Consider the following 27,341-nt stretch of genomic DNA (forward strand, 5'->3'; position numbering starts at 1 on the left):
GACAACGGACAAACTAAGGTTTATCTCTTTATAAAACTCAAATAAGTAGTTGCATAAATGTACATAAGCTTTGGTCTGAGCCCCCGGCATCACTGATGTCAGCCAGATTCATAAAAAAGGAGCAGTGATGTACAATTGGTGGTCAGGTCACACGACTAAAAGATACTCCAGCAAGCCAAACATACTTGTGTGCACGCCGAGATCCAAGATCTCGGGAGAGAAGAATCTCGGCAGCGAGACCAAAGTTCATGAACAAACATCTGTTAACATCACTTCCTAAGATGAACATTATGTTTTTAAGCAGTAACCTGGAACTCCATTAGAAATCAACTGAATACTTATAGAGAATTGCTGGTAATGACAAAGGTCAGTGCAAAAAACAGACATAGTATATAACGTAATATATATAACTGCATGAAACAATATAAACATGTTTGACTATTAGGTCCTTGTACAGTATGTTATGGCTCATCTTCCATTTCCCAAGAACTTTTTGCTCTGAGCAATTAAAATAAATGACATAACAGTCTCTGCAATGGCTCTAAAATATACCTGTGCATATGAATAAATTCAGCTTTGCTTCTTTCCCCGGTCCGTGACAGTATAGAACAGTGTAATTATGGGGTCTAGCTTACTATGTGCACATTCATAAATAGGCATTATAGGTAGCATTTATGTCATGGCCAGAACTAATCTTCCCAAAAGCCTTGTCACTGTGTACTCTTGTTTATGTGTGCTTAAATGCAAGGACATCAGTTACTGTCAACACTTCTGACCACTAGATGGAGCTACTCTTTATAAATATTGTGACATGGATTTTTACTATAACTCTGTGCTGCTTTCATGAAATCCTCCTGTTAAGTCTCACCTTATTTAACCTTGATACATGCATGTATATATACATGAAACAGTACATTATTGCTGTGAAATCAAGTGTCAGACAAACGGATATAACACTGAAACCATTTCTTTGAAATTGGTCATCCCAATGAGCCAATTTAAAAAAAAAAAAAAAAAGTACCCACTGCTACCTTCCTGGGAAAAAAATGACTTGACCATGACCTCACATGAATGAAACTAGCTTCTGTATTTACACCAGTGACATATTGCACCATGCGTTTCCTGTTGCAGATGGTCGTAACTTTAGCGATTCTTTTAAAAGTTTGCATGTAAACTGCTTTGGTGCAACAGTGGCCCCTTTGTTATCAAGTATTGACCTTAAGATACAGTAAATAAACTGTTATATCAATGGTTACTCATTACAGTTTGAAATACTGTTAAAGATGATGTGTGAGCCTGCTCACAGTTAAACCATACATGCAGTGTAAATGTATAGGCTTTGGGGTGCTTAAGCAAAGATGACCTTACTCTGAAGCCCTTCAAAAAGCCCTTGCGCTAGCGTTTGCTAGCCTCAGTGCACTGCGATCAGGTTTAAGACACTTTTGTTGGAACGAAATGGAAACTAACTGGAGATGAAGCAACCGTGGGACACTCAGCTGGTATTAGATCATCTTATTTCTGTGAAATGGAAGATCAAATCTGGTCTCACGCACACTGACAAGAGTTATAATGCTCGCTTTTTGTGCATCAAACGGTAACAGCAGTTTTTAAATACAAGTTTGACACTTAGAAAAGTTAACTGCCCTTACAAAAAAAAGGTGCATGTATCACATAAATCTGTACATATCAATGAAAAAAAAGTCCTTTCACACACATACACACAAATCTTTGACACACTGAATAGCTACTGGCCTTTGACCTCTTAAATGGCTTTGAAAACTAAATCAAGCATTAACAGAGAGTTTGAATCATATTGGCATAATCAGTAACACTTGAATGATACTTGGACACTTCAAAAGGTCACCGATTTGGGTAGTTGCTGTCCACCTGGAGGCATCCTGCAAAAGTCTGGGCTGGATCGGACCAACGGCACCCCTACTGCCGACTGTCCTGAGGGCCTGGAGTGGCCTGGGGGTGACCCGGTGTACAACAGCGGTGCTGGGAAAGCAGAATGGTGCCTGGGGCCCCGAGAGAAAGGCTTAGAGTAGCCGGGCGAGGTGGCTCTGTGTGTGTCTGAACAGCTGGCAGCGCCACACTGGAAGGTACTAAGTCTGTCAGCAAAACTAGCCGGAGGAGGGGGGATGATGGAGTCCTCCACCCAGCTGTCCTCTACTTCATATTCTGGCTCCTGAGGCAAACTGGGGAGAGCGCACAGCGAGGGAGGAGTAGGAGAAGGCGAAGGAGGAATGAACACAGGAGGTGGAGGCACAGGGTAGAGAGCGGGGTCGTAGTCCCTGACAGTGGCGTGTGGGGGAATGCCGTGCATGCTGGGAGTTTCTTCGGGCGTGGAGCCCAGCAGCCTCTCCAGGTGGCGGTCGTCTTCGTCAGCCTCAGAAAGGTTGTCATACTGGGAGGTGTTGGAGGGCCGCCGGTCTCCTGCGTTCACCGGAACGTAGAGAGAGACTGGGAACTTGGTCGGCTTTTGGGGAGGAAGTCTGGGAGAGAAGGAGGAGGAGGAGGAGGAGGAGGATGTGCTGGAAACACGGGGAGGAGGGGAAGGCTTTGAGGGAGGAGGAGGTTTTTTCTGTGTGGGGGCAAGAGACATGGGTGGTTTTGGGCATGGTTTTGGAGTTAGCTTCATTTGAGTGACCAGTGGTGAGGCTGAGCGGGGGGAAGGAGAGCGCCGCTGGGTCTCAGTGTAAAATAAAGGTGGAGGTGGCAGGTCTGGAAGGTCCATGATCTCCTCCTCAGTCTGCACAGCAAGAGCTTCCAAAGGAGGGGGCTCATAGGGTGGAGGCCAATCCACAGGCTCTTCCTTGCTCTCCGGTTTTTCCTCGGTCTGGTTAACTTCTGGAAGCGACTCCTTCACATCTCGGTCCAACCCGTCCTCGGCACAGGGTTTCTCTGCTTTCGGAGGTAACGGAGGTGCTCTGGACGGCCTTAAAGGAGAAGGTGTTCCTTGTGTGTGGACTACAACTGGGTCAGGTGAAGGCAGAGGAGGTGTTCTCGAGTCCTGCGGCTCTGCAGGAGAAGGGGTCTGGTGTAGGGTGATGCTGTCCGTTTGTTGGGCCTCTGTGTCGGGCTGGCTGTGGGGCTGCAGGTTTATTTTGACCTCCAGAGGAGACTCGGGCTGCAGAGGCAGGAGGAGAACTGGTCTCTCTAGACCCAGGGGTGTCTTTGGCAGCTCCTCTGACTTAGCTAAAAAAAGGAAATGGAACATAGAGAAAAAAATACTTTAGGATGAATCGGACAAAGAGGCGAACGCAGCTTTATACCGAAAAATAAAGGGAATAAAAGACAACCGCACCTGGAGGAGGTTGGTCCAGCTTTTTACTGCGAAGCTCAGACATAGAAGCCTGTAACTGTTCAGCCACCACGTCATCAGGCAGGAAGAAAGAAACAGCCACCTGCTCCTGGAGAAACTCCCTCAGGTCCTCTAACGGAAACTTCTGCAGGCGCTCTGATTGGACGCACAATATACAGACACAAAAAGTTAACTCATAGAATGGGCGATGCTAATCTATATGAGGTTACACGTCAGGTAAACCTCTGTGAAATTAAGTTGTTAAAGACTGCAACACAGGCCTAACTTCAAGACACCAAGTAACTGTGCTGAGGAGATGCTCGTGCAGGCGTCCAATGAAAAGCCAGCTTTCCATTTTTCTCCACAGCAACCGCCCACTTGCATTATGTAAGCCGTCCAGTTAGGAGGCAGCCAAGCGAGAGGCAGCGTGCAATGTAACACTCACTGGTACAGCAACAGCAGCCGAGGCTGTATCCGGGCATGAAACTGGTTTGACTCGTTCAGCGCTGCACGGCACGGGAGATAACGTGATCATCCTCATACTCACTCTTGTGTAACTTGAGGGTTGTATAAGCCATGGCGGTTAGCATCTTCTCCCCTTCCATTATGTAGATGTCCCATAAACGCAGGGTGAGGGTGAAAGGGGTCTGTTATGTAAGACACAACAGCAGCAGATTAAAAAATAATAGATGGTGGTTCCATTGTCAAAAGTAAAAGCATTATACTGTTTATTGCATTTAAATACAGAATACATCTGGCACTAGATATAAACAGGGAAGAACATTCATGCATATAGGAAATCCAAATACTCACTCTGTCAATGAAGCACTGCAGAAACCATTTGGTGGTGTAAATCCCTGTTGTCATCTGCTCCTTGTCCTGTGGGGCAAGAATTATAATGAGGAATAGTCTCTATGGGAAGTCATGGACTCGCAGTAACATTCTGAACACGTGGCCTTTTGCAACATAAATTAATTCATCAAATGATGAGAAATGACCCGAATAAATCCGCTGCAGCCCCATGACCTACTAAGCAATCAATCATTAGCCCCACGTCTCTCGCGCGGACAGAAAGCATGAGTCGTACAGATGCGCTTTAACTTACCAGGTGTTTCTTCAGCTTTGGCAGCATTTTGGAGAGGATGAGCTCATGGTGGGCCTGGAAACGGTGCAGCTTGGGAAATCCCGGGATGAAGAACCCTAGCGTGGTGAAAAAAAAAACTAAATCAGCAGGCCATAAATGGTGTGTGGTAATAGTGGAGACATAATATTTATAAATGAAAACGTATTTCCCCTCTTGCAGGACGTGATCAAGGGCACTGAGACAACATGACAAGATCTGTAATATCTCTATCTAAAGATCTTGCTGGCAGCAAGTAAGAAGACCATTACAAAATACTGGCTTCAGAAAACTGTCCAACTGCTGACCTCTTTGTCAATATTGTTAAACATCTACATCTTCTAGAATAGATGAGCTACTTCATACGACTCTAAAAAGAATTGGGAAAAAAACGGTGGGAAAAATGATCAATGAAAACATTTACTTAGCGAATGGGACAGATATTTCATAATTACTGTACTGTATGCAATATTTAAATAATAATTAAATTGTTTTATTTTTAAATTTGACTTCATTTACTGATCATCCCATGACATCAAATTTGTTTTTTGTTTTTTTTTTACCTGTTACTTTTTGCTCAGTGTTGTTGTAATGTCAAAAATTGTCATAAATAAAAAGTTTCCAAAAAAAAAAAAAAGATCTGAAATATCCTTTGATCATGTGGAAAATGTTGTAAATTTGCTTTCTCTAACATAAAGGCTGTGGTTTTATGTACAGCATTCCTATGGGGCCAATATGGTAGCAGCAATATTATATGAAAATGTGTGTGGAGAGTTGTGAAACCAGACAGGCATACATGAAGTGTTTTTAAATATTTGGATGTTTCACTCATGAATAAAAGTTTTTGAGTACATATTTTCAGATTCTTATTGACTTATGCATATTTAGATATTTGTGTACACATTCACAAACATGAGTATGCTTTCACAGATTGCAATACACATCTACACACAAATCTGAGTAAGCACATATGGATTGAATTACAGTTTCACGACTCGCACACACATTTTCAACGAGAACAGTTATGGTATTTGATGTCTAAACATTAAATCGGCTCTGCTTTTGTTTTCCGTCTGTCTTCATTTCCTCCTCCGTCTCTCACCGTGCATGGCGTGCTTGCTGTTGGTGAGGAGCTGGGACAGAGCCCAGAAGGCCTCTTCCTCATTCAGGTACATGAGCAGGATGGCAGCGATCTGACTCATCCCCTGGCAGTAGCTCACCTCCTGGGGGAAACACAGGAGCAGAGGCAGGTTCAATTAAAGAGAAAGGGGCAAATGAGAGGAATTATTCATAATTTAATAGAGCACACACACACACAGGCCGAGACACGAGAGCACCTGAATGTCTGATGTGGTCTGAAGTCAGACGTGTGTGGATGTACCTCACACGAGGACCTACTGCACACGCAGCTACGCTATTCTAAACACTTTTACCGAAGGTTGTTCAAATATTTACTGTAACCCAACATCTATTCTCAGTAATGTCATGTCTTCAACTTGAATTAGCGCCAATTTGACTCCACGATGATCCGATGATTTACGCTAAACACATCGCCCCTTGGCAAGCGCACATACACAAAACCGGACACACACTTGGTATTTGTCCATATTAAGGCCGATTTATGGTGCAGCCAGAAATGGACACTCTGAAGTATCCTTTCAAGGAAATACAGTAAATATAAATCAGGGTTACACGGAAGTTAAACTACACATTCTCCACATTCTTCTCTATCATCACACAGGCAAAAAGGACAAACACACACATACCCCCCCTCTTTCTATCTCGCTCTCTCCTACTGACCCAGTTTCTTCTGAGCAGTGTGTGAAGTGGGGGAAAAAGGGAACAGCACATGCCCATTTCCTTTGGCTCAAATTCCTCTAACGCACTACAGAGCCCAATCAGAAAAGCAGATTTGGACTGTGTTTGTGTGTGGGAAGGTGTAATGTACTGTACACAAGGCTGTCTTTGAATGGCAATGTTTCCATCCATACCAGACGGCAGAGATCTGTGCTTATGTGAGAATTAATATATACGGGTTAATCCAAATGCAAATGTTGAGATTACGATTTTTAGCTTGTAATGGGCTCAGTTTTACAGCTAGCGTGATGATACAGACATCATATGAAGCTAGAAAACCTAAGGAATCCATGTCATACTAGCTTGTCGCGAAGGAGGCTAAATAACGCTCCAAACATATGGTACATTTTGGAGAGGAAAAACGGGCATGGCCATTTTCCCTTGACCTCTGACCTCAAGATATGTGAATGTAAATGGGTTCTATTGGTACCCACGAGTCTCCCCTTTACAGACATGCCCACTTTATGATGATCACATGCAGTTTGGGGCAAGTCATAGTCAAGTCAGCACACTGACACACTGACAGCTGTTGTTGCCTGTTGGGCTTGAGTTTGCCATTTTATTATTTGAGCATATGTTTTTTATGCTAAATGCAGTACCTGTGAGGGCTTCTGGACAATATTTGTCAATGTTTTGTGTTGTTAATTGATTTCCAGTAATAAATATATACATACATTTGCATAAAGCAAGCATATTTTCCCACTCCCATGTTGATAAGAGTATTAAATACTTGATAAATCTCCCTTTAAGGTACATTTTGAACAGATAAAAAATGTGTGATTAATCGCAATTAACTATGGACAATCATGCGATTAATCACGATTAAATATTCGAATCGATTGACAGCCCGTAGTTGAAACACACATGTGTTTACTCTATTTTAGTAAATACGTGTTGACGCAGAGAATTCTTACTTAGTTGTAAAAGTCCGATTTGACACCACAGAGAAACTCTGGCTTGTGGTAGAGAAACTACAGAGGGACTTTTAAAGTAGATGCAAGGAATCATCATTGTGTCTGACCTCAGCATCCACAACTGCATTTCAAACACATTATTATAAAGCAAGGGCTGTTAAGATTATAAATGTATGTTGTTAATTAAACAAAAAAGGCCTGGTTTGGCCTGTCATGACAATGTAGTTAGTACTTGAGGTGTAACAAAATGTTATGTTTGTAATTTTTTGGGGGGATAAATCAAGATAACCAGGCTCATTTGCACTGTTTCCTCGCCCGTTAAATGATACACAATGTCAAAGGGGAACTCGGTCTAACGATGTGAGTGCTGACTATGCATGTGGGTTCACTGGTGGTCTGACTGTTACACTGCGTTGCTGTACATTCAGGCAGCACCACCACGCTCATAAATAAAAGATCTCACCCCAAGGCTCTAAAACAAGAATGAGAACAGATGGGTTTAGAGTGCTCGGCCTGTTCTTCGCTGTATGGAAACTAACGCACTTGATGACTGTTAAACCAATGACGTGCTGCACAGCCAATTTAGACTCCTCTATATTACATAACACACACCTAGGTATGCACACATTTAAACACATACACTTACCGTGTTGTAGACAGAGTAAGCTGCTAGTACGTGAAACAGTGCCTGCTGCCTAGAGAGGGAACAGAGAAACCGCCAGTTAAAATGAGGATGTGGTTCCTTAGCAACAATCGAACAAGCTGAAACAGTGTGTCGGAGTTTATTCCATGAAAATCCCCGGAGGCCACATGAGTAATGATTTCTCAACCACCTCATCCCGAAATTAACTCCATTAATCAGCACAGACAGACTTAAAACAGCTGCAAATATTTCTGGGGAGGCTGAGAAAACCACGGCTGCATCTTATCATCCTGGCAGTGTTTTGTATAAATCTGTGTGTGTGTGTGTGTGTGTGTGTGTGTGTGTGTGTGTGTGTGTGTGTGTTTGTGTGGATAGTCTGTCCCTCTACCCAGTGGTCCTACGCCTGAGCTATCCAGCTGTGCTTTTAAGTATTAATGAAGGGCGTGTGTGAAAGCATTTCTGTGATCTATTAGTGATGGAGTGACAGAAAAAATCTAATTTTTCAGAATTTATGTTTTTAGGGATCAATAAAAGTAAAACGATTTTCATCATATTTTTCCAACGTGTGCAGCTTCTATCCGACCACAGGGCTGCGTGCCGCGTGCCTGATTACATCTGGAGTCCCAACTGTTTCAGACAGTGAACACAAGGCAGCTATTGTGTGTGTGAGTGTGAATGTGTATTTGAGCGGAGAAGAGGCATTAACGAATATAATGTAGGCAGGAGAGGATGTCTCCCCTCCAGGCCTCTATAGTAAATACATGTCTTATAGACAGAGACCGGAAAAGCAGCTTGAAATAGCTGTCAGTGTCTCGGTGTGAGTGAGACAGCTGTTGACCTGCAGGGAAGGAGTGGGCAGCCAAGCAGGATGGAGCGGTGTTTTGGTCTGTTTGGACTCGGTGGCTTTGTATTGAAGGGGAAGTACGTTACAAAGAGCGAAGAGGAGAGCTCTCTGTCGCACTCCTTGTCAGAATTAAACTGACAAGGACAAACTAGTAGCTTCCAGATGTTCAAACTCACAGCTATCCCACAACTGTGTTCTGAAGCTCATTTAACGTAAATTTAATCTATAATTTGAACGTATCAGCATTATATTGACATATGCAGTGTTATTCTGTACATGTACATATGATGTCGGTGAACATTTCTGTATGAATGTCATTTCCTGTGGGGCTTCGTGCACTGACAGGAAGGCTAATAAAACACAGAGGAGGAAACCACCGATTTGGTTTTGGGTGTGTGTGTGTGTGTGTGTGTTTAAGTCCGAGGTCACACTCTGCATTGACTTAGCAAGGGCAAACCTGAATATGTGAGGTGGCAAAGAAAATAAAAACAAGAACTTTGGACACACTCATACGGACACAAACGGGGCTTTTACTGTCTAAAGGTCAGAAAAGTAGTCATATGATCCAGAGGAACATTAGCAGTGTGTTTGCTTAAATAAACGCTTAGAATAGGTACAAACTACTTCTGATGTGACTAGATAAACTGAAATACAAGCCGTTCCACGCAGCTTTAAGAACTCACTTGACTCCAAAGCGGTCCATGAACATGATGTGGTTCCTGAAGGTTCTGTTGACGTCCAAGTCGATCTGTTTGATCTCTGTGGAGAAGCTACGAGCCTGCAGCTTCATTCTCTGGAGGAGAGAAAAGGGACAAATCGTGTTATAAAAGCTAGGCGACTGTCAAAATTTACCTTTTCACAGTATCTACATTTTAGAAGAATAGTCATCACTTTTAATATTCATACCTCGTATTTTCCGTTGTTCTCTTCTTTGACTTTGTCTATGTCCAAAAGCAAGGCCCAGGCCTGGCCTCTCAGCTGCAGAGGGATGCCTTTATACACACGCTTCACCAACTGAAACACATGTGACACATGAGCAGACGTGAATGGGGGCTCTTTAAAACATAAAGAGACTTTATGTTCACCACAACAACTAGAAGAGAGAGCCACAGGGTCACGTATAAATGATGCTTTATGGGATGTTGGCTGTGTTGAACGACAAGGACTCATCACAGGCACTTATGTGCTTGCTTTAACTGTCTAGACTGAAGAGGAGGGAGGGATAAGGGAATAAGCTGTGGTTAAAAGAAGAATGGAAAACAGATTATTAACAGAAGCGGAAATAATTCATCAAATAGTTGAGAAGGAAAAAAAAAGGAAGAGAGGGCTAAATTGAACCCGCATGTCGTTGTGTCCACCGCTGCTGAGTTACACACCTTTTCACTGTTCCTGTACTTGTCCCACTTCTTCACCATCTTCAGCCATTTCTCCACTCGCTCGATCTCAAGGTGCTTTTGCTGGAGAGGGGAAAGACAAACATACAATGAGGGCCACTGCCATATGTGAAAGAAGGGCGTAAACATATCACACGCAAGGTCAAAATCTGGATTTGCTACGCAGGCTAAAAGTTGATACCTTCTCTTCAAGCGCACTGGGCGTTGGCAGCGCTTCCTCACTGGAGCGGGAAAGCAGAAATACACAACATGTATTAGAAATAGGGGACATATAGTATCTGAGTTTGGTAATAATATAAGACGTCATAATGTGAGAAAGATGAGAGAGAGAAAGAGAGGAAGAGGGGACAGATGTAATCTTGATACAAATGTTGTTCTCCTAGATTTCAAACCGCTGCAAGGAAGCTGTCAGAGCTTTAAGTCGGGTAACTTACTGCAGGAAGCCGAAACGGTCAGTAACCTTATAGAGGTTGTAGTCAGCATCCTCCCATGGGTCAATTTTGACCCCCTCCTGCCTGCCCTGAAACAATACCACACCATGAACATAAAATATTGTATGCATTCAAACTGTTTAAAAGAGACTTGCGATGGTGCTTGTGTGAACTACAAACAAAATGTGATACACACAGGACAAGTAGAATACATTGAACATGCTAGTAGGTAAACAGTGACGACAGTGATAACACATTATCTGTCTTTTTTTTGTCTGCTTTACTTGATCGATCATTAAAATTACACTAAACAGACCAACATGTTCTGGTTTTTGTCTTCTCTTACACATGTGGTTCTTCTTGTTTTCCTAACGGGTCACTTAATAGTGTTTTAACCTTAATTTGTGGACTACAAATGCAACATCCACAGTCACTCTCACAGTCACAGTCACTTAATTGATCGGTTCATACATTGCAAGCACCACTCAGGGCCTCACTCAGACCATCAGCTCCTCCATTTAGATACATCTTTACTACCCTTCTTTGAGGAAATATCATGGATCATGATTTTACTTTTTAGATTGGATCATCTTTACAAAGACTTTCATGAACTGTCTGTGCCTGATCTTTGGCAGTGGCTGAAATCTGTTCCAAAGAAACTGCAGGTAAATGCTCCGCTGTGTAGTTTCCTCCAACTGAACTGTGACAATTTGTCGATTTTTAAGCTACAAAACCTCAAGTGCTTTATTTGTGTTTATCATAAACATCTGAGCATTGTCAGAGTTAGGTGATGGTACAGTATTCCTGTGTGCACACACTTACCTTGTCATATTTAGAGATGATTTCAGCGCGTTCCTCTGCTATCAATGTCTCTATGTCCTTCTTCATGTCAGAATCTGGAGGAAAGCAAAGAAAAATAACATTCATAATTATCAGAATTGGCATAAACCACATTAATGGCGATTTACGGATGGTTGTTGGTGAGGAAGATGAGAGATGATCACATACTTTTAATCTATTGAATCTAGAAATGGACACTTTTTTTCTGACTGAACTTATTGTTTTAGCTCAATGAGTTTATTAACATGAGATTTATTAACAGGATCTGCTCAAGTTGAGGTCAGAGTGCAGGTCAACTACAGAACATCTGAGGTGGTGGTATCTTACCCCTTCAGATGAAAAAGACCACATCTCCATACATCTCACCATCAAATCAACTTAATATTAGAAACTTTCTTACTTCACCAAAACCCAAAACGAACAGTAGCACATCTGACAATTTATACAAATTGCTGTTCTTTAAAAGTAGGCTTGGCGTAGCATGCTCGAGTCTATAAGGAGCCACAGTGTGAAGACATAAGCCACAAGGCCATCAGCAACTTCCTGTTAGTGTGGCCAGAGCTTCAGCTGACAAAACGGTCAGTGTTATAACAGCTCGAGTTCACAGATTCTCAGTGTGAAGTTACGATTAGTGGTATTACTGAACAATACTGCTATGCTAATGCTATTTTGTTAAAGAAATAATAGTCACAACATTCAAAAGTGTATTTTATGTATTACAGAGAATTGTATAGTGCCCTTTAAAAAGGATGCTGACTTTGAATCACTTGGTTAACAAGCAGTGGTACGCAAAAATAAAAAAAGTTTGACCTGATTAGGATAGAGGATATGTTACATCCGACTGTCACTGGCTGTCATGGGCTTAAGAGTCTGTTCCGCACCTTCCAAATGTGTCTAAATTTCAGGCTGTAAATGCAAATAATTTGTCTGATAAGGCCAGCTCAGGTCAGACTGCGAGTGGATCAGAACGGTTTAGCTTTCCAACCGTTTTCCCCCCTCTTGATTTTGTATAAAATACTGTGTAAAACAACCCAACAATCCTCTGGTGTGTTTCCAGAGTCATACGGGTTTATTACTTTGTGATCAATAATCAGTTTAAACCTTGAACCACTGGAAAAAATGACATAAAGAAAGAAAAAAAACATGTACATTTTCGATCTGTGTGTCATTCAAGAGTTAATCAGAAGCAGACAGTCACAGTAGGCCAGGGGTCATGTAAGGCAATGTATGAAATGTGACACACAGTGACACACAGCGACAGTCATGGGACTTTATGATTCTAGATGTGGGTGTACATCCGCATTGGTAATAACTCACAATACTGAAGAAGCAAACAGACTGGCCTGAGTCCATGAGGACAGAAACAGAGAAGTGGTCTACCTTAGGGCCAGACCAGAACTGTGATGCTCCTGGAGCCTCAGACACCCCCTCCCTTTTTCTCACAGTATAACCCCCCCCCTGACCACCAACTGCCCCGCTAAGCCTGCCTCTAGCCTTAGCGGGGCTGATGAGCTCTGGCAGCAGGCTCGGCTTCTTTAGCAGTTGTCAGAGCTGAGAGAGAGAACAGCCTCACCTCTCGTTTACCAGGTCAGCATCTCAGAGTGATGTTTGGATATGAAGAAAATGCAAGTTATGCCTAACAGGCACAGTGGAGGATAGGAGATAAAAGAAACCGATACAAGACCCAGGCCAGTCGCACCCTTTGAATGTACTGCAGGCATTAAAGCAGCAGGGTTAAGGACCTCCTGCTAATCTGGTGTTTATTTTAAGCAACAATGTAGACAACAAGGCCTTTGTCATCACGCTGACACCTTAGGACAGATGCCCAAGCTAAGACAATTTAAATTAAAGTTGATGTCTTTCAACAGGCAGATGATAGGAGGAGCTACAGCATTTTACATCAAATGTAATCAACAAAATGAGTTGTTAGTTGTGACAGTCCAAAACCAACATGATTTCCTTCAGTGTCTTCTGTTAGAAAAGGTCATACGTTATAAGGACAACTCTACAGCCCATTGCAACAAATACCATGACTGAGGAATACTTTCACTGACGTTTGACAACATGTGTAGCCAGCTGAGGCCTCAGGCGCTATGTGTGTCTGGCATGCCTCGCAACAACAGGTGTGAAGGCACCTGCCGCCTCACACAAACGCCCTTTAACATTTCACTACAGACCCTTGTGCCTCGTGCAGCTGACCGCGACATATTTTGTCTGAAACGATTTACATTTACAGTACACAACATCATTTACACCGTGGATCCACTGACGGATAAGTTAAAAGGGTAGGTCATTGGTTGGCTCAGATGTGATGGCTCTCTCTACATCTTTCTACATTTACTGTCTTAGTAAGTTTAACTAAACTAGAAGTAGGAATTTCATTTTATACAAATGTGAGAGAAAAAACAGATAAGGTAGTACGCACAGGACGGTAAGTGAGAAAGCCAAACTGGAGCTTTATTTCATGCTTTTCATCAGGTACCAAGTCTCATAACCATAAAACCCCAGCTTCCAGTCTTCTCCATCAAAACAACAGCTGAGTCTCTTATCTAACAGGTGGACGGTGAAACCACCAGACCACTGAACAAATGGCCTCTGCTGTTCTATGCTTTCCTTTTTACAATTTCCCTTTTCTCGTCCATCTCAGGTCAAACTATTTCAGTTTTTTTGAGGCGTCGGGCATATTTTTCTGAGCAGCTGAGTAAGCAGCCTGCGAGGCGAAGCCCATTAACATGGCTCTAACATTGCCTGTATCATATGATGAGGGGGAAAAAGCCTGCCTAGTACTTTACATTCACAAGTCTGCTGTGACAAGAAGAGATTAGGTAAAGATAAAGCTGGGATCGGTTACTTTCTGTATGTTACTTTCCTCTCAAGGGGTGGGAAGTATTACAATGATGTCTGAACTACAGAAATGTTTTACATTAGAATTGATGTGAAAAGTTGTGTTGAAAGCCTGCTGGTGTCTGCTGTTTATTTGAATATATACGGCTTATAAAGGCTAAATAGGGGGGAAATAAAGTAAAGTGTTACCTTAAAGATATTTTAGTTAGCAAATGTATACCACCAGGCCAATAATTAGGGCTGTGTTTACGCCGACGGTCATCCTCATCATAAAATAAGCTTATTTTCTTTCCCTGGCTATAATTGTCATTTCACAGATGAATAATTGTACCAAGTCAAAACATGGCCACACATGACTGGCTAGAGTTGTAAGACCTATTCTAAGCAACACATGACTAACTTCAAGTCTCTGGAGGGGGGCCTTGAACTTAGTCATGATAGTCTGAAAGAATAAAACAGAGATGTTTTTCATTCATGCAGCATGTGAGCTTGTTTTCAATCAAGTATCTACTAGGTAAATTAGTGTCAGAGGTCTGTTATGCTTCATCTTTAGGTTCCAGCTGCTCACTTCCTGTGTTGAGTCTCCTGGCTGCTGATAGTATTGTGTCGGGGCCAGGAAGAAAAGGAAACCAGTGACCGCCACTCCTACAACAACAGGTTCAATGAGAACTGCAACAAGACTGTGACAACAAAAATGGGTCCAACCGAGGAAAACCCTTTTTACGGATAAAGCTTCAAATTATCCAGACGTTGGCGTTTTGGAGTCAGCAAGAAAAGACATGAGTAATACCACAAAAGTGGTCAGTTCACATTAACACTACTGGTATTTTGCTTGTGAGTCACCAACACAGCTGAGGCCCACGGCCGCCCCTCCTCAATGGGGCGATCCGTCAAGGCATTACATCTCGCGGTTGGCTCAAAGAAATGTACTTTGAACAGCTCTTTTTCAAGTGGTGGCTAGAAAGGTGGCTGGATGTGGCGGGGATCAGGGTGTCAAACGGATGGAAGCTGGAGGGAAAAGAGTGAGTAAGCAGCAGAGAAGGTCACTGAGTGGGAGAGAAATCACGCAAATACAGTCAAACATCACACCTGGGGGAGTGTATAGTTAGTAGGGGTGGGTTAGAACAAATAGAGAGATAGAAGATGTAAGCTATTTACAGCTTTTAAGTAGATTACAAGTGGAACATTTCAGATGGGAGGCAAGTCCAGAGACACCACATTAGGTATTCACATATTCCACATTTAAAAAAAATAGCAATCCTTTCGCATGTCTCTCATGAGGAGTAGGCGTAGTGAGGCAGAGGTGGAGAGAAAGTGGTACGTGGGCCAGTTTAGATAGTGGGCAGACCGTGGGCCGGAGTAGCAGATAGACGCTGAATATGCAGTGAAAACCACTTTCCTGTATGGCTAAATTTTGATAACCTGCTTGCTTACAGCAGGATACAAGACGCTGAGCCTGGGGCCTAGATGACATCTTTTCCTGTTATGACATAGAGCTCTAAATCTAGCATGCGTATATAAGTTCTCAGTGCACTGTTGTAACCACATACAAGCTTGCACAGCACTCTGAATCACATCCAGCTTATAACATGGTTTTAAGCAGAGATGGGACAGTCAAAACTTCCCTTTTCTGATTTATCACCGAAATGTTCTTTCTCTTAATGTACTGCATCTTCGCACTGTGCTCAGTCTGGGTATGTGTCACGGATAAAGCCATCAGACTTTCATGAGGCATTCTTAAATGTACAGGAAGTAAAGCTGTTTGCAGGTCTCAAAAACGTCTACACACGAAAATGTAAACTGATGACATCACACTGAAATGTAACACATATATTCTGCTGTATCCGTTTACTCTTTACCCCATTTCACTGGGATGATAAAGTGTCCTCTTTTACATACACTTCTACATTTTCTTGATCCATAATCATCTCTCTTTTGGCGTATAATCAATCTTAATCTGAGCAGCAGTCGGAGTTAAGGCGGAAGATTATACAAGAGCAAAGTCAGAGTGACAGCCTGAGATTATAAAAGAAGTCTGGCAGTGGTCAACTAACTGTAGGAGCCTGGAAACTCTGAGTGCAGCGAGCAACACTGGACTGATAGTGAGGGGTGTGTATTTACTATGTGTGTGTATGTAAAGTATGTGTGTATCAGTAGGCAGACGTCTCGAGCTGAAAAACCCTCAAGTGAAACTACATCAGGGGTGGAAAGTTTATACCAACCGAACGAAGGACAGAAATTAGTTTTTCATCCTACTTACAGGTTGATTGAAACCCCCAAGGGACAGATTTATCTAATTCTAAGATCTGATCAAATTTTCATGGAGCATCTTCTTTGCGGCTGGCACTCAAAACCCTGCTGCTGGCGTGACGAAGGAGAAGACGACAGATGTTTGGTTCCTTTTTACCACTGAATGATTAGTCAATGTGGCGTGGTCAGCCAAAGGACGCTCTGGCTCCGAGATCAGACGAGTTCGGGCCATGCACTCATTCAACCGGGTTAACCTCACGGAGCATACTCCCATACCGTGCCTCTCCTGTCATACATCTGTGTCATTTATTATTAGTATGTTTCTCTATTCTGCACACGCTCAGATTAACTGAAATTACAACCCACCAATCACCAAAGGCAACTACGAAAATTCTTATAATTCTTATTTTGATGGTATATTTACTAAAGATATATTCTACTTACATTTGCACAGCAGAGATATCTTTAATTCTATTTTACTGTATTTTTTATTTCTTTTATCTAGATAAAAGTAGTAGTTGGTATATAGAGATTTGTAAATACGGTGTTTTTTTGTACTTACCTTGTGTCGTTTGTGTGAGTGACGTACGTTTTTGTGATTTATGTAAATTGCTGCTGTAACACATACATTTTCCTTTGGGGATCAATAAAGTCAATCGATCTATCTATCAATCTATCTATCTATCTATCTATCTATCTATCTATCTATCTATCTATCTATATATACTGTACACATTATCACATGCCTTTCATTTGTGTGATTGAGTAATTTACTGTCTGTAATTTACGGTGGTGGTAGGTAATTATTTCAGTAATTACTGCAATACAATTCACAGCAATAAACTTCAAAGAATGTATTGTAATGCGCACTACGTCATCATGCCAGTCATTACATTAGCTTAACGCTGTAGGCTCGTGGTGATTGTGGAGAACAAGCATATCGTTCCAGCTCAGAGAAGGAAGGAGGCTAACAAGCGACCACATGGCTCTAATTTCCACATGAAGAAGTCTGAAGTCCCAGATGGCTCCAGTTTTTTAATAGGTGTCAGGCACACAGTGTGTGTGCATGTAAGCATGCCCAAAAGAAGCAGTGAGAAATAGAAATGGGATTTCGCTCGAGGAGGCGGTTTCTTTATTTCCAGCAGGGGCAAGCTGTGGAAATTAATAAGAAAATGTTACAGATTTCTTTGTGCTTTGTGCTGTTAAAGTAGCTCCTTCTTTTTCACCCATCTTTTGTTAATTTCCTCTCAACGCAACGCTGATTTGGCAGTTGAAAACAAAGTCACTTTATAAAAAGGGAGCCACTCAGAGACTGAGAGTATCACCAAGTTGCCCCACAGGAAATCTAAGTTGGCTGGTGATGTTCAACAGCCGTCTCTTTCTTTAAAGCGAGGTATGGAGTCCAGATGGAACTTCAGACTTCAGAGATAGAGTGAAGCTTCTCGACCTGGATAGCTGTAGGCTGCAGGCTCTAGTGTAAGCCAGAGTGTGATTCATTATCAGTGCATAATACACAATTGTGAGTAACTGGTATAAAAACCACGTACTAGGTTTTATCTAGTTTGCCACCTTCAAGCATGTTGCTTGTGATGATCAATCATTACATATACAACAAATGACGTGTATATGTAAAACACTTCAATACCATCAGCTTCCAGACAGTAAGAAGGATGCAAATGTCAAAGCCACATGCTACCAAACATGTGTTTTGCAGGTGTGATGGTGGACAATGGCCAATTGTTTACCCTTATATCCCAGTGGTTCCTCTCAGGAATGGTACATTCTGTATAGTGGCTACTCACTCACAGCAAAGCATGACGAACAGTGTGATAACTTAATCTAGTCTTGACTGGGTTGAAGCAACCACGGAAACTAAATAAACTCATATACTGAACTTTATGTTAAATGCATTCAAACGGCCCCGATGGAGCTGACCATGGATGTATAAAGAGAACGGAGCTGACGGGAGAGCTAGCGACGGACTTGGAGAAGTTAGCGGAAGTATACACGTGTGACTGAGGGAACAAAGGGAACTGTATATACAAAATACATGGAAATAAGATTGATTGGATTACATTCACCAGAAGTATAAAACATTACATGTCCCTTATAAATTAAAAAGAAAATACCACTAATTTGTGAGGGAAATGTCTTTTTCCTTAGAGTTTTGGGTTACTGGAAAACATTTAATAAACGATTGCTGACAATGACTGATATATTTGACTTCAGGACATCTCTCACTACATACATGCTGCAAATCAAAACATTTTACTGTATTAATTAACTAGAAGTGAATGATTCAACTTTTTCCCGTGGTCTAGTTTTAAAAAAAGTTAACAAAAATTGCAATAAATCGTAATATCGAATCGCAATACTTGTAGAATCGCTACTACTTAAAAATCGCAATACATATCAAATCGGCACCCAAGTATTGTGATAGTATCGAATCGGAAGATAGGTGTATCCTCCCAGCCCTATATAAACTATAGAATTGGCTCATTAGGAACGGGGACAAGAATGATACCAAATTAGGCCAATGAGAGAAAACTGCTGGGAAGCGTTGAAGGCCGGCCACTACAGTAAGTCTCCTTAACAAGAGATTCCTTGTCTTTCTTGCTGTCTGAGCCTCTCTTTCCTCTGTCTCCCTCCGATTCTTTTGTACGCTGTAGGGTTTGTGTTTATGCATGGAAAATAGCAGCGACACAGAGACTGTGTGACCCAAGGGCGAAACATCCAGAGCACAGGGACTGGGGAAAAAGCACATGGCTCAGAATAGCTTGATGTCCCCAAGGGGCTTCTTTTCTGTCCTGCTCCTACTCTGAATTACCACTGTCGCTCTGCCTTAACGTAGCGCATAGAACACAGATTCACCAACAACACTCACCATCCCAAACATTTTCCCCCATAACAAAGGAAATAACAAGTCTGAGTCTGAGGAAGGAGAGCCCTCTATCACTTCACCCTGCATCTGACCCGGCCTGAGAACCGTCTCTGGTCCTTGCTGCTGCTGCCTCCCCTATTACCTGGGGGGAGGGAGGGGGAGGGAGGGGAGGTGGTCTAAATATAACAATGACCACACAAAGTTTAAGATGCTGGAGTCGCAGGCCAGCCATAGAGGCCTTGTTTCCCAGAGTGGCAGCACATTTTTCGAGGGGTGGTATGAGGAGGACAGGAATGTCAAGGGAACAGTATTCATAAACACAAAACCACAGGACCCTGCTGAGAAAGCCACATTCTCATAAACGGATCCTCTTCGATGCAGTCATAATACCAGCAGTGAAGCTAGAGGAAAAGCTCTCATCTAGACTTTAAATAACTAGTGCTATTACATTTACAAACCAGCACTATTACATTATAAAATCCTTGTAAATTCATATTTGAATGTGAAGTTGAACGACCAATAATGCATGGTTAAGAAATGCACAAGGGGAATACACAATATTTAGGGAAGTTATGCAACCTCCTGCTGACTGTCAGGTTATTTTTAAGTTCCAGCTTGTATCTAACCATTTTCAAAAACATGAACCGAGATGCAAATGCCCACAGCCCCGGTCAACAAGCGCACAATAACATGAAATCTAATACTCAATGTTTGTATACTACAAACGCTGCACCGCACCGCATCACAGCACAGCACGGCACAGCACCGGTTCTTCCAATGCCAAACTGATTAAATAATTAAAAAAGGTGAACACATAGAGAGCGTGTTGTTACTGGGGCTGTCAATCGATTAAAATATTTAATCGCGTGATAGTCCATGGTTAATAGCCATTATCGCAAATTATTCACACATTTTTTATCTGTTCAAAATGTACCTTAAAAGGAGATTATTCAAGTATTTAATACTACTTTAATACAATACTCAACATGGGCAAATATGCTTGCTTTATGCAAATGTATGTATATATTTATAATGGGAAATCAATTAACAACACAAAACAATGACAAATATTGTCCAGAAACCCTCACAGGTACTGCATTTAGCATAAAATATATGCTCAAATCATAACATGGCAAACTGCAGCCCAACAGGCAACGCCAGCTGTCAGTGTGTCAGTGTGCTGACTTGACTATGACTTGCCCCAAACTGCATGTGATTATCATAAAGTGGTCAGACACAATGATGATTCCTTGCATCTACTTTAAAAGTCCCTCTGTAGTTTCTCTACCACAAGCCAGAGTTTCTCTGTGGTGTCAAATCGGACTTTTACAACTAAGTAAGAATTCTCTGCGTCAACACGTATTTACTAAAATAGAGTAAACACATGTGTGTCTCAACTATGGGCTATCAATTGATTAAAATATTTAATCGTGATTAATCGCATGATTGTCCATAGTTAATTGCGATGAATCACACATTTTTTATCTGTTCAAAATGTACCTTAAAGGGAGATTTGTCAAGTATTTAATACTCTTATCAACATGGGAGTGGACAAATATGCTTGCTTTATGCAAATGTATGTATATATTTATTACTGGAAATCAATTAACAACACAAAACAATGACAAATATTGTCCAGAAACCCTCACAGGTACTGCATTTAGCATAAAATATATGCTCAAATCATAACATGGCAAACTAAAGCCCAACAGGCAACTCTAACTTGCCCCAAACTGCATGTGATGATCATAAAGTGAGACTGTCTGTAAAGGGGAGACTCGTGGGTACCCAGGGAACCCATTTTCATTCACATATCCTGAGGTCAGAGGTCAAGGGACCCCTTTGAAAATGGCCGTGACAGTTTTGCCTCGCCAAAATTTAGCATATACTGTAGTTTGGAGCGTTATTTAGCCTCCTTCGCGACAAGCTAGTATGACATGGTTCCTTAGATTTTCTAGTTTCACATTATGCCAGTATCTTCACTCTAAAACTGAGCCCGTCACAACCTAAGAATCAAAAGCTGCATTGTTGTGTTAAAGAACAGTGGCGTTTAAAATCATTTTCCTTAATGCGTTATTCTTGCGTTAACTTTGACAGCCCTAGTTGTTACCCAATGAGAAAGACCCAACCAGGGCCAAAGTCAGCTGATCTCTAGTCAAAAGCTGAGCAGAAATGATGCTAGGTTCACTGATGCACACACTCCACTGGTGATTTAGTTATCATAGTTTTCATGTTCATATTATGCTTAGAAGCACAGATTGTACATGGAAGAGGTGCAGCCTTACACCAGAGGGAAACTGTAATGCGTGATTCAGCAGCACAAAGACTGGAGGTTAAGTCTATGGGTTAAGTATTTGGAGCAAAAACAAATCTGAAGTGGCATCTAAAGAAGACACAAACTAGAGACAATAATAGAGGGGAAATTCCAAGTCAGCCCAATTTAGCCTTTATACAAATGCCAAAAGACAAACAACAATCTGGGCTATTATCCCATAGAGCTATCACTCTTCTCCTCAGTGGTGTATCAGTTTTCAGCCCGAGGGACAATGTACAGTGTCAACAGTAGTGTGGTTACACTACTATTATTTTACTCATGATAATAGATTTGCAAATTTCGCACTAGTTCCTGGCAGAAGCTCACTCTACAGCTTGAATCAAATGAACCAACACATGGTGGTGCGGTGTGATGATCATTTTGTGCAGCAAGAAGGGCTGCAACTATCTATTGTTTTCATTATCAACTAATCTATCATTGTATCGATTAATTGATTAATCATTTAGGTAATAAAATGTAACAAAAAGGTGAAAAATTCTCAAAACCATTTCCCAGATCCCAAGGTGACGTCTTCAAAGTGCTTGTTTTGTCTGACCAACAGTCCAAACCCAAAGATATTCAATTTAGATTGATATAAAAAAAAGAGAGAAGCAGAAAATGATCACATTTGAAAAGCCCGAACCAGCGACAGTTTAGTGTTTTTATCTAGTTAAATTACTTTAATGATTTATCAATTATCAAACTTTTTTGACAGTTTTTTAATTTTCTGTTGATGGTCGAATCATTCTAATCACTTTAGTAAGGATGCACCGATACCATATCAGATATCGGGCCGATACTAACTCAGTACGGCTGGACAACATTTGGATCGGGTATCGGTGACAATGGGGCCGATCTATTCAACTCACTTCTATGTTTAACATTATAGACTGGAATTTTAATTCCTGTTTAAGTTTTGACCAATTTGTTGCTGCATTAAAACGGGTTGTTAAGGTTTTAACACGTTCCTGTTAATTTTGAAGATTTTTAACAAGTTGCTGGTGTGTGTACTTATTATTTTAATAATAAATAACAATTCAGTAAATGTATCCATGTATTTATTTGTTACATTTTGTTTCACAGCATTAAGAAAGCAATGTTTAAGTCAAGCCTGATGTTGCCTTACACATAAATGAATGATCCCAGTCACTTCCACACAGTGAGGCATACAGCTTATTAATTAAACACTGGTATCGGATTGGTACTCTGTATCGGCCAATACCCAAAGCCCAGGTAACGCTCCTGGTATTGGGACTGAAAAAGTCGGTGCATCCCTACCCATTAGCATTCATGGCCATTCTAAACAGCTATAAGAGAAAAAAGGCTTCCATACATATCAAACAGATACAAATAGAGCCAGGTGATACAGTATAACATGAACAGAATACATATGGTGTAGGCTTTGGCAATATTGTGAAATAAGGGAAATCTCTTCAGCCTCACGGCAGTGCGAGTATCTGGTTGAGGTCAGAAATACCATGAGCGATATGATGGGGTTCAAATCCACTGGCTGGCTGAGGACTTTGCATGTTGTGTCTGTGAGGGTTTCCACCCACAGTTCACGCAACGCACATGCAGGTTTGTTGAACTGGAACTGGAAATAGCACCACATAGGTGTGAATGTGACAGCCAGGGTGTACCCCTGAATATGATATGGACATAGGCTATATTTCCAAGACATCCGGAAAGAAAATACTGAAACTCTGACAGAGACAAGACATTTCATGAGTCACACAGCAGGGCTAAAGCCTCTCTGTCTTCTTTATGGTTGGCAAAAGGCTTCACTTGCTGGTGCGTTTTGTGACACCCAGCATTAGGGCTTTGACGTCTATCATAAAGCCGCCATTCAGTCAGACAAAAAGGCTATTGATGCCTCTCCACTGAAATAATATTATCACAACAGAATACTATGAAGGCTGCTGATTGTTATGAGAGTCACGAGAGAACCATGAACATCAAATTTGGTCTGATAGTGATGAAACTATTGAATTACATTGAACTGTTTTGTTTTTTTATCAGTAGAGTTTTGTTAACCCAACTAAAACATTTGCAATGTTGCTTCAATGCTTTCATCCATGCAGGACAGAAATATACATCAGTGCTCTTCAATGCCTCATGCAGTGATAAGTGGTGATCTACAGTAGAAAAATGAAAGACACTTAATCACCAACTCAAGAGTACCAAAAAAAAGGCTAATGCTGCTGACCGAGGCCCATTCACGGGCATAAAAACAAAATAAGGGCTCACATGCTCTGCCTCGCACGTGGCTCACATCCTGTTGGCAGTCAGATCATTGTTCAGGAGCACATTCAAGTCCCTGAAAGCTTTTTACAAACTCAATTTCAGTTTGTACCCATTTCTTAAAGTCTAACCGTACAGCTGGATTTAGCTGTTCAAAGATGAAACTTTGCCAGCAAAGCAAACAGTTAAGGCTTTTCCTTGATTTGGTGATGAAGAAAATATACATCAAGAATAATGTTATTATATCCAATAAGAATTTTAGGGGACCAAATCTTGTATAGGCCTATAATACCACCATTTTTTAAAATGCGCTAGCTGTAAATGGGCTTCACACTAAAACTGACGATTGGTCGACTCATTGGGACTTCAGAAATCACACCATCTGACACCAAGAACACAAAGCAGAGGGAGGGACACAATGAACGAGAAAAGAAATGCTGAGGGATGGGCGGAGGGGGACTATAGTCTCACATGCTACTCATCACACAAAAGTACACCAACAGCGCTGTCACCTTTCCGGTGTGGGGCTTCCTCCTCAAACCACAAGCAGAGCGTCAAACAATGTGCCACACTAGAGGCTGAACATAGCAACAACAAAGAATACACAAAATGCTCCATATGCTATAGGCTTTTGGATATGTGCATGTACTGCTAAGAGACAAAATAACTCACCATTGTACAAATGATAATCTGTAGACTGATTTGCACTGAGATAATTAGACCATGTGCACCCAAACACAAAACATATTAATCTGTCTCCTTCACTAACAATGATGCAAACCAATTAAAGATTATTTCAATGTAAGGAAATGACTAGAGATGGTGTGCACTTGCCATTAGCAACATGCACATCTGCTACATTACATTGAAAACAAAAACACAATGAGGGGGGGCAAATGACAGTTCAACAAACACCACCAGACATCTGGTATAGAGGATGAGAGCTAAATCCAACTGGAGATCTTTCACTCAGACTGTCTGTAACCTCCCCCACTCTGCACTGTATGAACCAGTGAGACGCCCAGTTAACCTTCCAGAGGGGACCACGCATGGCATGACATGACATATACAGACCAGTAACTGGCCTACTTCTTCTGGACGCTGGAGCATCTGGGGTCTGTGTAGTGGGGCTGTGTAGGGTAAAATCCTGCCTGCTCCAATGACAAGAACTAGGTCTGCTTTTACACTTAAATACATATATATAATATAATATATATAATACATAAGTTCCCTTTTGTCCCCCCATTTGTCTTTAGATTGTTCTCTTTTAATGCAAATTTTAGTGCTTTTAGTGTTTGTGAATTGTATTTTTTATCTCTATTTGTGTCTGCAACTTTGTGTTCTTGCTGCTGACCGTCTTGGCCAGGTCTCCCTTGGAAAAGAGGTTCTTAATCTCAATGGGACTAACCTGGTTAAATAAAGGTTAAATTAAATTAAATAAAATACCCAGTGTTGGATATTAACTTTTTTGGTCCACCTGCCACTGTGGCTAGTGGATTACAAAATATACCAGACACTCAATAGCTTACCATTGATTTCTTTGGATGGTGAGGGAAGCAGATCTAGCAGCCACTTGCATATTTTACCAGCATTTGACTGGTGGCTGGTGCTAATTTCCAACCCTGCACATTTAGGCCTACCCTTTTGTTTCGATCACAAGTATAGTTCCTTATTTTTTTAAATTTTTTTTTTAAACTTTGATAATTATTTTGCATTTTCAGCTCTGGGTTGAACATCATGAGCATCCATACAGAATTCAACAAACACTTAACAAATTCAGCGAACAGTACAACATTTAACAAAAACTGTTGTCAGGGTCAGTCAAACATGTCTATGTTCTCCAACAACACATGTATCATGTATCATGTTTCATGTTTCATGTTCCATGTAAATGATCAATTTTTCCCAGTTTTTCTCAAAGATATTGCTTTTAATTTTTAGTTGGTACGTCAGTTTTTTCAATGAAAAAATATCACGGACAATCTCAAACTTGTGATCTTTCCCTGGAGGTTCCTCTTTATACCAGTTTCTTGTCATAGCTTTTTTGCTGGCTATAAGGATAATTTTTGCCAGATATCTATCTGCTCTATGCACAACCTCTTCAATGTTCCCTATAGGTACATTAAAGCACAATTGTTTGGAATAGCATATCCCATAATGTCATTACATTTACATTATTCCAGAAAGGCTTTAGTTTAGTGCAGCTCCAGAAAACATGGGTATGGTTGGCCTCCAGATTGCCACAGAGCCTCCACAGTTCCTTATTTTGACACTTTGTCTCATACTTGCTATGCATATATGCATTGATTCAAATGCGGAACTTAAAAGGGTGTGAAGACTGAAACAGACTGAGAATTGGCTTAATATGCAGACAAATAGATGTTTGTTGGGAGTGGGTAATCAGAGGATAGAGGAGGCATCATATACACACATTTCTCTCCATCCTAGCACAGGGTTTTACATGCCACATTTAACTGCTGGAAAAGCCCAGTGAAGAGTGATGCAAAATCAGAAATCCCCTTTAGAGAAGCGCTCGGTCACTGTTGTTAACCACAAAAAGGTTTCTTACCAAGCTAGCCATGCAATCTAGTCTCTTACAGTAAATGGTATCAGATCCCAGAACAAGAACCAGCATCCTCATGTCTATTAATCACGTGAGCACACTCTAATTTATTGGCAAGTTGTAAAAAAAAACACACACAAAAGGACCAGATAAAGAGGTCTTTTATGGCCCCCCACGTGCTGGTGTCCCTAATAACTGTATATAGTGAGTGAGGAGTAAACAGGAGAGTAGAGACGCTGAGTAGCAAAGCGTCGTTGCTGCTTACCTTTCTGAGTGACTTCCCTTCTTCTGCTGCTGCTCTGTTACCTACAAGTAGAAACAATATCCTCTATTCTCATTATCTCCCTCTCTGTTCCAGGGGAGCCAATAAACACCGTCTCTGAGCTGAAGGCTTGTTGTCCCCTGACTGACTGTCGACTATTGTCGCTGAACTCGCTGCTGGTCAAACGGACGCTCCCCCTGTAATGCTAGCCCCGGTATTCCTCTCTGCACTACGGGTCCACATGCTGCGAGCTGGCTGCAGCTGTCTGGCAGGCGGCTCACCAGTGACAGTACGACGCACGCGCACGAGCAGCGGCGGGACGAGCCTTGTAGTGATGTGTCGGTCGCGAACGAGCCGGGTTTTTGAGCCGGCTCTTTTAAGTGAACGATGAGAGCCATTTTTTCTTTCTTTCTTTAATTAAAGGAACTGTTTCTAACTTCTTAGACGTATAAATCATTGCGGGTCGGTGTCCCATGCGCGCTCGCATATGCGCACTCGCGTGTGGCTACGCTGTTTAGACTCAGACTCCAACACAAACTACACGGAAGCACCAAAACCACAAAGTTATATCTAGTGACGCCCGTCCGTTAAACAGTGTTGGCGGCGGTCGTACTACGCGGGGGAGACCGTACCTTTCGT

General features: G+C 41.6%; 1 protein-coding gene across 1 annotated transcript; it reads right to left on the reverse strand.

The window, feature by feature from the left end:
* Nucleotides 1–14: 14 nt before the first annotated feature.
* Nucleotides 15–27,007, reverse strand: si:dkeyp-19e1.3 (USP6 N-terminal-like protein). The gene is made up of 14 exons (XM_037767867.1): nucleotides 26,706–27,007; nucleotides 11,330–11,403; nucleotides 10,511–10,596; nucleotides 10,258–10,297; nucleotides 10,059–10,139; nucleotides 9,589–9,696; nucleotides 9,366–9,475; nucleotides 7,842–7,890; nucleotides 5,527–5,647; nucleotides 4,410–4,504; nucleotides 4,118–4,183; nucleotides 3,852–3,951; nucleotides 3,308–3,460; nucleotides 15–3,198 (listed from the first exon to the last, which is right to left on the reverse strand). The coding sequence occupies exons 2-14, from the start codon at nucleotides 11,393–11,395 to the stop codon at nucleotides 1,853–1,855; spliced, it is 2,421 nt and encodes an 806-aa protein (XP_037623795.1). The 5' UTR covers nucleotides 11,396–11,403; nucleotides 26,706–27,007; the 3' UTR covers nucleotides 15–1,852.
* Between the last annotated feature and the right edge of the window lie 334 nt (nucleotides 27,008–27,341).

This window comes from Sebastes umbrosus, chromosome 4 (genome assembly GCF_015220745.1).
Source record: "Sebastes umbrosus isolate fSebUmb1 chromosome 4, fSebUmb1.pri, whole genome shotgun sequence".
Classification (NCBI taxonomy): Eukaryota; Metazoa; Chordata; class Actinopteri; order Perciformes; family Sebastidae; genus Sebastes; species Sebastes umbrosus.

What these genes read in the sequence shown, in the direction of transcription:
- si:dkeyp-19e1.3 (XM_037767867.1), bottom strand. Translation starts at nt 11,395, where the DNA reads ATGAAGAAGGACATAGAGACATTGATAGCAGAGGAACGCGCTGAAATC. An exon ending in CCAGTGCGCTTGAAGAGAAG is followed by an intron (nt 10,140 to 10,257) that starts GTATCAACTTTT and finishes TCCCCTCTCCAG; the next exon opens with CAAAAGCACCTTGAGATCGA. An exon ending in ATGGACCGCTTTGGAGTCAA is followed by an intron (nt 7,891 to 9,365) that starts GTGAGTTCTTAA and finishes TTCCCTCTCTAG; the next exon opens with GCAGCAGGCACTGTTTCACG.